This window comes from Coturnix japonica, chromosome 13 (genome assembly GCF_001577835.2).
Source record: "Coturnix japonica isolate 7356 chromosome 13, Coturnix japonica 2.1, whole genome shotgun sequence".
NCBI classification, from domain to species: domain Eukaryota; kingdom Metazoa; phylum Chordata; class Aves; order Galliformes; family Phasianidae; genus Coturnix; species Coturnix japonica.
Window position 1 is genome coordinate 10,320,179 of NC_029528.1, and position 14,885 is coordinate 10,335,063.

Below are 14,885 nucleotides of genomic sequence, written 5' to 3' on the forward strand. Positions count from 1 at the left end.
TAAAGGCATGTATGGCTATATAAAGCTCACAGTAACTGCCCAGAACTGCTCTCAGCATTGGTCTATTTTTGCTCTGACTCTTCCTGGCCATGTCCTGACCAAGTCACAACCGGGTAAGTCAAGTAACACTGAAATACACTGCAGCTTGTTTTATTTTTCAAAGTGCTGAATAGGTGATACCATGTGCTGCAAGTACGTATATGACACTTCTTGCACCTTGGGAATTCAAACCTGGCCCACAGGAGGGTGCTGCTCACCCTGACACAGCACATAACTGTCTGCATTTCTTATTACAGCCATGTCTCTTGACAAGAAAACCACAGCCACAAGCACAGAGCATCCAAGATAGAAGGTGAAAGCCAGTGGTCATCCACATTTGTTAATACCTTTTTCTCTGTTGGCAGAAAGTTCTCATGTGTGCTTATGTGTATCAAACAGTGCCAGGAAAGTTCATTCTGGTTTAGGAAACTTGGATTTGCATGCAGCTGTGTACATCACCTCTGCAACAGTGACCGGTGCAGCTGTGAAGAGAAACAGGGAGTACGTCCCTGCTCAGATGTGTGGCTTTTCCTCTCAAAGCTGCAGCACCTGCTAAGGAATCACACATGGATCTGACAGCAGAAAAGAACATAAATATCTTTTAATGATGGTAAAGAAATCTCAAAGATTTTCCCATATCTGATAGAAAATTCTTCTTTTAACAGTCTTCTGCAGTGACGGTAAGGCACATCAGCATTTTAAAATGACAATTGATACAGAACAAGCAGATAGAGAAAATGTAAAGTCAGCAATACGTAGATGACACAACACCCCTAAGTGTGCTTATCAGAAAGAGTGAAGCTTTACCTCTCCACAAGCACGTTTCAGTTGCGTCTAAACCACAAAATTTCATTCCTAAAGTCAAAAATTAGACATTAAAATCTTGGACCCAAGTCCAGCAGAATGTTTGGTTTCCCATCATCCTGTACAGTCCTGAGATAATTTGGGAGCTGGACTAAAAGCTCTCAGACTCAGAACTCAAATATTCTGGGCAGTACACTTTCTCAATGGAGATTTGATTCTGTATATTTGCACATGAGAGAAATAGCAACGTGCCTTATTTTATCTCTGTGAAATACGATAGAAAGGTACTAATTATGCTATAAACTAAATATATATATTAACTATTAGTCATTGTACCTAACCAGAGGCATCACTTTTAGCATTGCAATCATCTCAAAAGAAAAGGCAAGACTCAAAATGATTTCTACTTCAGATGAAACTTGAATGAGGCAATAAAGATCAGATAGCTTTTCCAGATGAGCAGCTGCTCCAACAAAGGCTCACAAACACAACAAACAAGTGCAAGCAGTTCTTGGGACTTAAAGCTATTTAAGGTGCAAAGGCACAGTGCCTCATCTGCACTGAAGATATTGTCCCTATTATCTATGCCAGCATAGTAGAAGTGCAAATCCCTTCTAGTGAGGACAGTTTTATCAGTATTGCAGACTTACAATGGTAACCTAGCTCAAGATTCAGCAAAGCACAAGCAATGCAGACACAAAGCACCCTGGATTGCATTAGTAGATGATTCCTATTCTGCATCACAGCTTCATTAGCTTAGCTAATGCTGTTAAAATAAACTTTAATCACTTCAATAATTTAATCACCTCTCTGAAGCATAAGAAAACAAAACCCAGAAGTTAACATCCTGAAAAATAACTACTAGCCCAAAGTGTTTCACCCCCAACTAATAGGGCTTCCTCTTGTTCCAGTTTCTGTGATCTAAGCCAGCAGTTTGGATCCTGTGGGTGAAGACTTCAGCCTCATGAAAAACCTCTTAGCAGCAACACCTACTGGCAGGTATTCAAGCATAGTAGGAGCAGGAAATTCGTACAGCCTTTGGGTGAAAGATTCAAAGAGTGGGACCTGGGGAGATCTGCAGCGTTGCCCCAACAAAGTCTGGGCACGAGAAGTGCAGACCCAGCCAGGCAGGCTTGCACAGCAAGGTAAAGATGTATCTGGCACAGAGCTCTCACACAGGCATGAGGATGCTTCCTGCCTGCAGCTGGAACCAACTGACTCAAAGCCCCAGGATGCTTCCTGCCTGCACTTCAGGCCCATCAGCAAGTGATTCCAGTATCTCTTGGCACAAGCCAGCAAAGTAGTAGAGCAGAAGGAAATGCTGTGGTTTTTGCTTTCCCTTCTCACCCACACCTCCCTGCACACACCTTTGCCACTTCAAGTGAGAGATCTCCCTGTTCATCACTGCAACCTGATGGGGAAGGAGTACAGATGTCAGGAGCTTTGTGATCTTCTCTAGGGGAGTCGAGTACAGAATTAAATTAAAAGTAAACAAAAATAAATAAGCACAAAGCCAGAAATCCCCTTTGATACTGAGGTTGGGACACTGACTCATACAGCAGCACTGGACAGGAATGAGGTCCCTGGTCCCTGTGTTATTATTACACACCTGGAAAAAGGCACATGGCTGTGTTCAATGCTATCACAGACCTCCTACCAGGTTGGTCTGGGAGGCACTGACACTTGTACACAAGCCATCATGCAGCCCAAGGCCTGGCTGTGGCTCTCCCAGCAGGTATGTGGGGCTGCTCCCTACAACAGACCTGTGAGGTTTGGAGGCTGTTCTACAGTCTCTGCTCAAGAGCTTTGGTCTCACCAAAAGATCTGACACAAAAACCAATAGCAGCTCATAGGTAATATCAAAATACGCTAAGATTCTTCCATCTACAGTCAATCACACACACTGTCTTACAGCAAAACACAGAAATGTGAAAGAATGTGATGAGAAAGATTGTGTGATGAATTGAAGAACAGTGGCTGGAGCTGCAAAGACTTGCCAGGAAATCTGGATCAATAAATCACACAGGACTAAGGCTGACAATTGTAACGCTGTAGATCTACAATGTGATGGAAAGTACAGCAGTAATAGCAGGATGACACAATTCTACACTACAACGAAAGAGAACAAGCTCCACTACAACAGCCACAGAAACAAAAGAAGAAAATCTGCTTACCTTGGGAAAGCCTCAGGTAGACAAGAATCTCTACCTTTACCTCCACTGCCAACCCTTAAATGAGGGCTGGAAAGGGGTGGATCCTGGCTCCACCCCTTCAGGTCACTCAGGTGCATTGTATACACCTCAGCTCCCTTAGGTTGGCCCTGCCTTCCACCCAGTGCTCAGTCAGTGCTTCAAGCCGTGACTTAGCATTTCCACTGCAATCATGTCATCACAAATCAAAAAATAAGTACAACGTGCATCACTTTAACACCTCCCTATTTTTGAAATGGGTTAAGAATTGGTCCTGTGTCAAAACGTTTATACAAGTGAAACATTTATTAGTGCAATTGGCACATCAGAAGCTGAAAACTACTGCCTATAGCAGCAAGAAATGTAGATGAAATCTAACATTTAGCAGGAGACTAAACGATACTTCCAGAAGCCTTCAGTATAGTTGTGAGTGTTCATTTCCATAATGCCACATTGTTACCATTAATAAATGTGCTAATGATCTGTTAATTCCTCATTTAGATAGATAATTGCTGGATTAAGATATTGGGAGCTGCCTTACAGGAGACCAACTGGTTTATGCACCCTTCCAGGATAGCCCTGGGCTCTGAAGGCCTCTGCTACAAACGTCACTATTCTGGGCAGCCCAAAGGCAGTCATTCTGGCATTCATTCCTCTTACAGATGACAAATTAAACTGAAGGGATAAGAGAAGCAGTAGATAGCAGTGGGTACAGCATTTCCCCTCCTAAAGTCCTGATGAACGTTCCACTGTTTATTTAAGTCAGCAGAAGACTGAAGAACCCCTTCCAGGACAGAAGAAGCCACTTTGCAAAAGAACAACTGGAGACATAAAGCTGCAAAAGGTGCATGTACATTTATGTACAAATATATATATATTCACACACACACACATCTGAAATCCCTTTATGAAACAAATATTTTAGGGCAACAGTTTTCACTCAGGGGTCCTTGACGCCTGAACATGAAGTTAGATTATTTCTAAAGGATCCACAAACACACTGAAGCCAGGCATGCCTTCTTGCTACAGTGGGCCTGAATTCACTTACACTTGTGTCTCCATTAAAAAAAAATCACTGCTCTAAAAGGAGAAATGCTGAAATCCCAGCCGTGATAAGCTGTAACCTTCAGTTAATGCCAGAGGACTCCCTATTATACTCTCTGCAAACTGCCATTTATTTGCATTCCCTCCCAACCAGGGCTGTATGCATTTACAGAGGATAAACTTGCAGCCTATAGATATTATCTTAAACAAGAACATCAGAAGTTGATTTGTTGGGTGTTTTTTTTTGTTGACTGGATGCTTTTGCTGTTGCATTTTAATACTTGTTCTCAGTGTGTATTGCTTGAAATTCAATTTGGAGGCTACATCGCCAATTGTGGCTGCACAAACAGCACTGCGGCCAAGCATGATGTGCTCAAGCTAAACATAAATCACTTCAGTCTATCTTTTAGCTGTAATCTAAATTAATTGTTTGAAAATCAATTTATGGCTGTTTTATTGAGCTTTAATGCAAACAAACACCCAGGTGCTACAAATATGCATCCTGCACAGCGGTTATACTGTTCCTTGGAAGTGATGCAGTTATTCCTCCCTCCTCAGCACAGGCGGAAATGAAATTGATTAAAAAAATAAATAAATAAAGGTGTTTAATAAATACATTTTATTTTCCTCTTCTGTTATCACTGCGCATTGTCACATATAAGAAAATTCTCTCCTGGGCAGCATGGAAAGAGTAGAAGAAGTGATGAGTGTAGACAGCAAAGACTCACCCACAGCACCTTCTACTTTGCCTCCATCCCTGACTAGGAGGAAGTTTTCAGGACCATCAGAGCAGCTCATTCCCTCTCAGCTGCCCAAGCCTGAGGGGCAATGGGGTGAAAATGAATAGTTGGGGGTAGGCGTTTAAAAATGGCATGGCTGATTTTGTTTAGAGTAGAAAGCTGTCCTAAAGCAGGACCCTGGCTGCTGGAGCTGCTCCCTCCTGACTGGCCCCCACTTTGATAATACAAACGTGGTCCCTGTGATTACCCAAAGTGCGAAAGGAATTCTTAGCACTGAATAAAAGTGCTATGCAGAAAAGAAAAAGATCAGCAGTAGCTATTTGGGATTCATCTCCTTGTATAAACATAGCCTTAAGGCTACGAAAGAAAAATATTAGTGTTTTTTGAATGCTGCAGAAGCCTTAGAATCTCTGATATTTAAAACTTGCTGTTGCCTTAGTAATTCCAGTTCAAGGATCTCAGTTACATGATCCATTTCCACTTATGGTAGCGTCCACCCCACATGTTTTTACACACTCCTATGATGTTCTGAGAAAGGTAGTAAGTTCACCTAACATACAAATGTTGCCAGGTTCTGGGACTTAATCTCCTTATATCCATTTCTCCTCTAGGAGCTCCCAGCTCCAGACCAAAGTACTGTGTGATGTTTCAGCATTCACTGAAATAAGGGAATAGTTCCTAATTGCTCAGAAAAATAAAATAATCCCAAATGGAAAACGTATTTCTATTTAGAAAATGTTTCATGATTTACATAGCATTTTCTTACTTTTTTGATTCCTGACTCATTTTTGAATGGTTAAGTATGAGCTTAATGCCATATAAAACACCATTTCCCTTTAAAAAGCTGTCAAGAAACTGCAGTTCAGACTACAAAAGCCCCTGGCAGTCAGTAAAAAAAAGTTAATCTTTCAATTATGCTTTCATAATTGTACTCTATTGCTGTAAGAACAGAGAATGTCTTCCTACCCAGTGCCTGTATTTCAACATGAACAATAGGGACCCTTCACTGTTCTGCATTACTTAAAAGCAAAGTACAAAGTTTCATTTACACTAACTTGGTGAGGAGTTTTCAGCAGAACTCTTTCCTTGGCCAACATCTCAATTTCAAAAGGCCCGTGACTGAGCATAAGTAAAGGGTTTATGGCCAATAAAACCTGCATTCACACATGAAGGCCATGCGGCACAGGCAGATTTGGCCAGATGCTGGATAACCTGTTAGGCCCTTTTCATTCTCATATCTATGGTTCTGTCAGTTTGGCAAGTAAAACTGGCTTGTATTGTGTTGCAACCCATGAATTACAGATCTTCCAAATCTAATGTTCACAATTCTGAAGCACTCCCAAATACTAGCAAAACAAGCAACTGACCGTAAGTATGAATCAGACTTCTAAGCAATCATGTCCAAATAAAAATAATTCCAGAGAGATTATCCAAAGAGATTCAAGCAAAAGAGCAATCTTTTCTGGAATGTATAGGACTGCACAGAAATTATATAACCCTGCTCATTTGGCTGCATTTGGCTGTTAAAACACAATGACAAAGCGTCGTCCAGAGGTGACAGGTAAGCTATAAGCTATGCACTAAGACTTCTTTGTTGCACGTCTGGATTTTCCTTATCTATGTGTCCCAATACTACCAGCCAATCACAACATGATAAGAACCAGAGCAAACAGTACCTGTCAGTCATTCCTTAAACATACAAGACTGTGATGATATGAAAAAGCAATTTCTCAACTAGAGAAAAGAAATGAGTTGCCTTGTAGCATTCAGCTAGATGGGATACCTAGAACGCTTCTAAAGCTTGTCTCATCCAGAAGGATCTCCATGCTGATGATCAAAACAGAGGGGAACCAAGAAATGGAAAGTTGATGACAGAAATGAGATGAATGTCCATATGAAACTCTTAAGTTCATATACAGATTATGAAAAACATAAGAGTTGCATTCATTCAGTACCACACATAAAACAATGCTTATTGTTTTCCAGGCTTTGTTCCAACTTGTTGCCTTCACGCAGCTAGTTCTTAGAAGCACAGATCCTGCTGTGCTCATGTGCACCCAGCGCAAAGTCCACGGCCTGATGCACACTGTGGAATAGAAGCTGGTCCTCCCCTTCTTTGAAGAATTCTCCCCGCATTAGGGAACTCCTCACTGAAGGATTGCACTGTGCCAGCAGCACCTGGACGTCTATCTCCTTGTAGTCCTTGCAGACCTCTTTGAGCGTGCGTATTCCTGCTGTGTCCAGAAACTGTACTGCACAACAGTCAATCACTATTGTGTGAAACCCCAAAGGCTCAGACACAAGCTCCATGGAAATGCTGGTCTGGTTGTCACTAGAACATGCTTCTTTCTCTCTAAGCATTCTTTTTGCTGCCTTTTTCTTTGCTGCCTTCACCAAGGCTGGGTTGACTCCAGTTTGCTTGTAGAGTGCAGATTTGAAGCACTCTTTGTTGATGTAGTAGAGGGGTGCTTCAAAACGCAAGACCACAACTCCTGGCTTAGTTTCTAAGTTCTTGTAAGCAGACAGGGACTCATATGTCTCAGACTCTGCCACCCAGCCAAGTAATGGTGCCTCTGGTTTCTGAGTTCGAAAAATGACGCAGAGCATAGAGAAGCAAACACCAATCAAAAGACCAATCTCAGTACTGATGAGTGCTGAGGATGCCATAGTAACTAACCAGATCACTGTGTCCACCCTGCTCAAATGCCACATTTTTGGCAGGTCCCTGAACTTCCGCAGGGCACCTCTGAGGTTCACAATTGTTATGACAGCAAGGACACATTTCTGAAGGGAATAAAACAAAGGTGCAATCACAAGGAGGACTATTAGGATTAACAAACTAGTCACAATGCCAGAAACCTGCGTTCTGCAGCCTGTTGACTCTTTAATAAGAGTCTTGGCAAGTGCTGCACTTGTTGTGAAGCAATGGAAGAAAGAGGGAATGATGTTGCAGAAGCCAATGGCATACATTTCCTGGTTGGCCTTCACGGTGTAACCATGCTTCTTGGCAAACATCTCTGAGAGGGAGACAGTGATGGCAAAGCCAATGACAGCTATGGGGATAGCATCCAATGCCACGTTAGGAATCAGGTTCCAGTCGGGAGGGCTGGGTGGCAAAAAGCCAGTTGGGATGTGCCCAGCAACACTTGAGCCATACGTTTCTTTCAGCCTCCCTAAGTGAGATGCCAGAGTAGCTGCCACAACCACAACTAATTCAATTGGAATTGGAGCCTTGAGCCTGGATTTAAAATGTTCATTAAGCTCCTTAGTTGGGATAAGAACAAGAAAACACAAGAAGCTGGTGATGACATCACAGATGTTAGTCTTATGTATGTTTCTGAAGATGTTTATCCATGTCATTATGAGGGAACCAACGCCACTGCTCCGTGGAATGTCCAGACCCAGGAGGTATTTGGCTTGTGATGTCAGGATGGTAAAGGAGGCACCTGTGACAAATCCGCTGAGCAATGAATCGGAGAGGTACACTGAGACAAAGCCCACTTGAAAGAAACCCATGGCCACCTGTAAGGAATCAACCACATAAAAGAGATTAGGATTTGCACTGTGTAGACATCATCACTGTGGGGATCTGGAAAAAAGTGGGTAAGAATCATGACTTTGGAGGACAAGGCATTGTCTTAGCATGAAAAAGACAGTCTCTGGTACTCAGCTACTCTTTGTGCAACACACTTAAATCCAGAGATCCAAAACTTATGCTTTTGTATGTCTCATGCAATAAAATATGACAACCTGTAATAAAAATACAGCTTATGGTCCAACAGCTGCCCTTTGCACTGCACAAAGCTTGCTGCGTCTGACCTGGAAAGTATATGAGCTTCAAATTCTTGTGATGCAGATTACATAAAAAAGCTTTTGAAGTGCCTTGGCATTCATCTATATTAATGCTAGTTCAATGGATATCCTAGGTGCTCTCCCACAGGAGATCTACTCTAACTACGTGAAGATAAATACCCCTTCCTGCCCAACAAGCTTCATGTTAAATGGAGCTAAATGTCTTCTTTTCTTTTCCCCTGCAATTGGATTAGCTATCACCATGAATGTCACCGTAGGAAGAAATGAATGTGAACTCACGAACTTAAATATCACAGTCCTGAAGTACTGTTAAAACTAAATCCATTCTGGTTAACGCGTGACAGTCTAAAAACAAAGGTATCTGCTTTAATTTCAGCAAGCAGTGAAATCGAGGAAATAAGCAGAGACAGAAGAGTGAAATATTACTAAATAAAGTATTTTAATAAGGTACTAACTAAAAGTCTTATTTCAAAACTGCTTTATCTCAGTATTACAAAAAGGAGAGCACAGAGGAGTTTCTTGCATCACAGTAACTGGCAACATCCAATCCTGCTTAGATCCATTTGCAGAAGATGTGTGCAATCCTAACAGACTGCTCATATGAACAACCACCTATAAGAATTAAAATTATTTCCACAGAACACTTGTTTGTCTGCCTCCTCTTACCTGATAAACTCCAGCTATGAAGGTCATGGTGGCTCCCACTTTTATTGCATAGCAGCTTTTATCACAGAGCAGCTCCTGTGATGTCTGGTTCACGGGTGCAATGGTGGAGTTCACGAGCATTGCTGTATCCATGTGGTCACTAAGAGCGGCTGGCTCCAAGTCATAGCCAGCTCTCAGCACCTCACGATCCACCACTTGTCCCACCATCAGGCAAAGTGCACCAAAGATACCAACAGAGATGTGGCGAGAGGTTCCAAATATGCAATAAATAATGCCTGCAAAGAAGGATGTATAAAGGCCATAAATAGGCTCCTGACCAGCCAAGAGAGAATAGGCAATCGACTGTGGGACTAGTAAGACCCCCACAATCACACCAGACATTATGTCTCCCAGTAAGCACTCTTTTAGGTTGTATTTAGGAAGCCATTGCAGAATGGGAAAGAAACTCAAAACGCAGCCTTTAACTTTGGCTGGAGTGCAGCTGCAAGTTTTCTTCACTTGTTTAACCATCAGAGCCTTCAGGTTCCTCTTTTCCTCCTGAGGTTCCAAGAACATTCTGGGATGGACGCCACGTTTAACATCACCTCCTTCTGGCATTTCAGGCACCGACTGGACATTGCTGAATTCTGCCATGGCTGTCATCTCAAGGGCTCCCTAGCAACAGAAAGAAAGACTGCTTTACTAAGCCATAAGTGAATGTGTTAGATCAAAGTCTTAATGGAGATAGTTCTGCGGACATGAAAAGCAAGGGTTAATAGTCTTGGTTAAGCAGAGAAAGTAAGTTCCAATTAAACGTGGAGTCTCTCCATTACATCCTTGTTAAACAGTGAATGAGCTTTCTAAGAAAGAAGCTGATAATCCTGCAGAATAAACCTGCTGCTGGTGAAGTTGTGAAATGGAGAAGAATGCCACAGCACTGTTACCCAGACAAGTTTCCTCGACTAAACCGCTGTTTGCAGGCTGCTTCACTGCAGAAAGACAGACACAGGGTTTGTTGTGGTCCAATGGTCACTTCAATCCAGTTGCTGAAAATTAACTACAATTAGTGTATTTTCTCACACTGCACAGCTTGGTCTAAACCTCTTTTATATATACATTTCATAAAACAAGTATTCTTCATGCACCAATTACTCCTGCAAACACTGTAAAGATTTGCTATGTAATAAGCAGTCTTTATTGACTTTATATGACTTCATTTCACCCAGAGATACAATGGCAAAATGCTCTTTGTTTTTAGAAAGTGGTTTTGAAGTAAACTACATCTAACTAAAACAGCACAAACAACAGGAAGACAAGTTAAAGGGGACAATGCAAAGTAAGCAGCTCGTTTGTGCCAGAACACGTGCACTAACACAGGCTATGTACACACAGCAAAATGAGGAAGGTATTTGTACATGGAGCAGACATACGGCGGCTTACAACAGCTATGTCTCCAACCAACTGGGCTATCTAAAGTCAACACGCTGCCTAATGCGGGTAGATTGCCAACAGGAAATACCAGAGGCAGGGGCTGGGGTTTTAGCCTCAAAACGATGCTTTCATTCACTACAGCAGTTCTCTGGTGGGTGAGCTCCTCCTGCTCCTCACAGAGAACCAAACACAGCTCACTTCTGGTAGCTGGTTGCTGCACTGCTGCTGAAAGGCTGCTGTGCTTTAAGCAGACACCTCCCTGCCTCCAAACCCACAAATAACCCCACTGCATCAATGCCAACCCCACCTGTGGAGTCTGTGAGGCACTATTTGGATCTACGTACCAGAAAGAAGACCCAGTGCGGCAGCCAAGAACATGACTCTTTGTGGCCACAGCTCTGAGTGCAGGCCGAGGAGTGGCTCTGGAAAATTAATGTTCCAAAGGGGAAAAAAACAGAGGAAAAAAAAATGAAGCTTAACGTACTGCTGAGTTAGGTGAGCCCAAAGTGGAAAATTCCAGTTGGAACTCAAGTCTTCTTTCTGGTGTCTGTGTCCTTCTATAGGGTCTTGCCCTTGTACCTTAAAAAGCTACGTTCTGGATTCAAAGCTTACTCCACCCAGAATGGCAATACACTGACATTTTTAGGGATAACATTACAAATGTATTTATTTGTCACCATATTTGCTCTCCTTGGATAAGATATTTCTCTAGTACAGTAGACAGAAAGAGAACAAAGGTTCTGTTTTGCCTATGTGTGTTCTTAATCATTCTATCTCAGAGCCTTGTAGCCATGCAAAGTTACTGTCCTACACCTCGATACACACCACACAACAACAGAAGTCCCTTGGCTAGCAGCTGTCAGTGCAGCACCTTCAGAGCATCTTAGAATGGTTCCAGGCTTAGAACAGCTCATGAAGAATTACTTACTTTATAATGAGGACACCTACAGTGCAAGGTGCGATGGACTCAGGATGACACAGAGCTCCCAGGAGACTGCAGACTCCCAGCACTCATCCTCACATTCCTGATATCTAATCTCACCCACCCACACGGTATTGCAAAGTCCGCTAGGGGATTATTTATAGCACATACATGAAAAGCAAATACTGCCCAGTGAGAGTACAGTGAATTTGGTGCACAAAAGCACATGCCTGAAGCAGGCAGCACAATCACATTCTGTATTTGCATTTGCTCAAGAGGTTTCATTCATTCCACGAGCACAGAGTAAGAAATTAATAAGCTTTCATCCACTGCTGAGCAGATCAGCACTGCAAAAGCTGGGGGGTAAATTCACCTCCAGTTTTTTGCATGGAATTACTTGGATCAGTTGGTTTTCTCAGACTTCAGGAAAGATTTCTGCAATGAGAACCCTTGTGGCTCCTCTCCCCTCCCCCAGGGCTCTCAGCTCACTGAAGACTGAGAACTTCTCTTTGTCGGTCAGGAAACTCAAACATGAAACGCAGACAGTTCAGTTTAGCTCTGTGCAATGCCATAAAACTCCTGTGCAGTGGATGGTACCTGCCTTGTGCTTCCACAGCAGAAAAACATTCTATGTAAAAACCTTTTTGCCTGCTGAACTCTGAGCACAGAGGAGATCTTTGTGCTCACCTGCATAACGGCTTTCTGTCCATGGCAAGAAAAGGGCCCTTTCACTGCACAGCCCCAGACCCTACCCATGGCAGGACTGAAGGAAATGACACCATTTTCAACACCCATTTCACCCTTTTCTGCCTGAAAGTGCTGCTTTGTATTACTTTTGTAACCATGCAATCCAGTCATATACTGTACAAATGGACTTTTTGTTTCTAAAAAGAAGAACTATTGCTTCAGGTGTACTGCTATAGTGAACCTGGAAAAGAAGCTGCAGAGTGTCACTATTCTCATCAAGTCATTTGTATGCCTACAATTCACTTTTATCAGTGAATTTTACTCCTTTTGGCCTGAGTGAGATCTTCAGGGGGTGTCTGATTGCCACAAGGAACTGAGAACACAACGCAGACTTGTAATATCCGGTATCTCTGTCCTGTTATCATGTGGCTGCCATAAACTTGAGATACTGGAGGTCCCACACTCCTGAGATCTGATGACTTCTGCAGATTATTTCTGGGTGCCGCCCTGATCTATTACTGATCCCCTGCCATTTACAGGCGAGGCACCATCTGTGCAATGCTGGCAGCACTGCAGGCAGCAGGCTGCACCTCCATGCATCCATCCCAGAGCACAGAAACCCAACCAGCAGGAGAAAAACTGGCTGCAAAGCTCACTCAGAGGCTGAGAGAACACATTGCAAGCTTAAACTTTAGACCTGAGCAATAAAGAATAGAAACTAAATAAGAAGTGTCAGCTGTATGACACCAATGTCAGCTTTACAGACTATTTCTCTCCATTTCACTTGCACGTTTCATCACCTCATTCTATCACCACTCAGGCTCAACGCACCCACCTGCCGGACAGGAGAACTTTCAAAAGCTGGTGTATGAACACGAGTGAAAGAGGCACCAACACTTCGAAGAGATGTGGAAGAGAAGTAGGAGAAGTAGAAATCCAAGTTCTGCAGGAACCGGTTCTATAGAATCGCAGAACCACTAAGGCTGGTAAGACCACTAAGATCATCAGTTCAACTGCCGACCAACGCTCTAAGCCTTCTCTGGACACGCAGCAGGGACTCGCCGCCTCTCTGTCAGCACGGGGCCCCAAACGCAGAGCTGGAAGCACAGAGGAAGTGCTGCCCGAGGCCGCTCCCCACCGCTGCCGGCCCAGGGCTGAGCGCTGCGGGGAGGGCAAGGCTCCGAAGCACAAAATGCAACGTACTTTTTATACTCCTGAGACCTCAGTTTTCGCTGAGAGCGCGTGTATCGTTTAGAAAGCCAGCGGGCGTTGAAGTTTCCAGGACAATTAAATAAACCCCTTTTATGTAAATCCAGTGCCACCCTCCGGATCCGAACGGCGCTTCCCCTCCGAGCAGCCCGCAGCTCACACCGTGCGTTCTCCTCTCGGCTCCTCCACTTTCCTTTTCTCTTTCCTGCCGGCTCGACACACCGCACTCGAACTCCCCTAAATGGGCTGGGGAGCGCCGAGCGCCCCGCAGTGCCGCGCTGGCAGCGAGGATCACACGGCCAAGCTCACACCCCGAGCTTCCCTTCGACCACCCCGCTCCGCCCGTCGCCCACTCACCGCATCACACGGCGGCCCGGCAGCTCCGGCCTCCCCACCCGTGGCCGCCGGAGGAGTCCCGGAACCGGCCCAGCGCGGTGGGACGGACGTGCCCCGCCTCGCAGCCCCGGCCCGAGCCCCGCACCGCCTCTTATCAGCCCTCAATGCCTCTGCAAAGTCTTGCTGGTGAGAAACAAGAAACGGGAAGCAGAGCCCGGCAGCCAACCTGCCTGCCTGTGCCTTCCCCGTTAGTGCATGGAGTGAAAAATATGCGTGTTCTCACTTAATTGGCTTCCCCCCCCCAACCCCGCTCCATGCAAAGGCACTAGCATTACTTCGTTTTTTACTTTCTAATTGGTTCAATGTGTTCTGAACTACGGACGGCCTGACAAAGCATAGTGCGGAGTGATTCATTGTGATCCTACCCACAAAAAGAGCGGCCCAAAAAACTACAGAAACAGCCGACCCAAAGAGCTCCAGTGTGAGCAATCTGTGTTCTTGTTCACTCAGCCACTCCGAGTTTTAAATTAATAATCCGGTGGTAACATGAGGCAAAACAACCTGAACTTTCCATGGCTGTCTTAGTTTGGGATACTGTAACAATTTGTTATGGTAATAATAATCACAGTATCGTTTGAGTTGGAAGGGATCCTTAAAGGCCATCTGGTCCAACCCCCTGCAATGAACAGAACACCTGCAGCTCCCTCAGTGCTCAGAGCCAGCCTGACCTGGGGATGGGGCATCTCACTGCTCTCATTGTAAGGAACTTCTTCCTTATATCCAATCTAAATCTTCCTCTTTCAAGTTAGAAACCATTTCCCCTTGTCCTATCACAACAGGCCCCGCTAAGAAGTCTGTCTCCTCCTTTCCCTTAGCCCCCTTTTCAGATACTGACTCTGCTTTATGGTGCCGCTGATGCTCATCGCAGTGTTTCATGTTGTTTGCTTTAGTATCCAGATCTGTCTGGGAAGCAAGTCCAGCTATGAAGAACATGGGCTCTGTGTTCTCTACTGCAAGAGCTCAGTA

At 44.1% G+C, this 14,885-nt stretch overlaps 1 protein-coding gene across 7 annotated transcripts; it reads right to left on the reverse strand.

Annotated features, from left to right (window-relative positions):
• Positions 1-612: 612 nt before the first annotated feature.
• SLC26A2 (solute carrier family 26 member 2) lies at positions 613-14,116 on the reverse strand. Of its 7 annotated transcripts, none has more exons than XM_015876091.1 (4): positions 13,881-13,966; positions 13,150-13,411; positions 9,296-9,949; positions 613-8,338 (listed from the first exon to the last, which is right to left on the reverse strand). In XM_015876091.1, the coding sequence occupies exons 3-4, from the start codon at positions 9,935-9,937 to the stop codon at positions 6,833-6,835; spliced, it is 2,148 nt and encodes a 715-aa protein (XP_015731577.1). In that variant the 5' UTR covers positions 9,938-9,949; positions 13,150-13,411; positions 13,881-13,966; the 3' UTR covers positions 613-6,832. The 7 variants fall into 7 exon arrangements, with proteins under 7 accessions (XP_015731577.1, XP_015731578.1, XP_015731576.1 ...); XM_015876092.2 differs by lacking the exon at positions 13,881-13,966 and adding an exon at positions 13,518-13,730; XM_015876090.2 differs by lacking the exon at positions 13,150-13,411 and having other exon boundaries at positions 13,881-14,116.
• Positions 14,117-14,885: the final 769 nt, after the last annotated feature.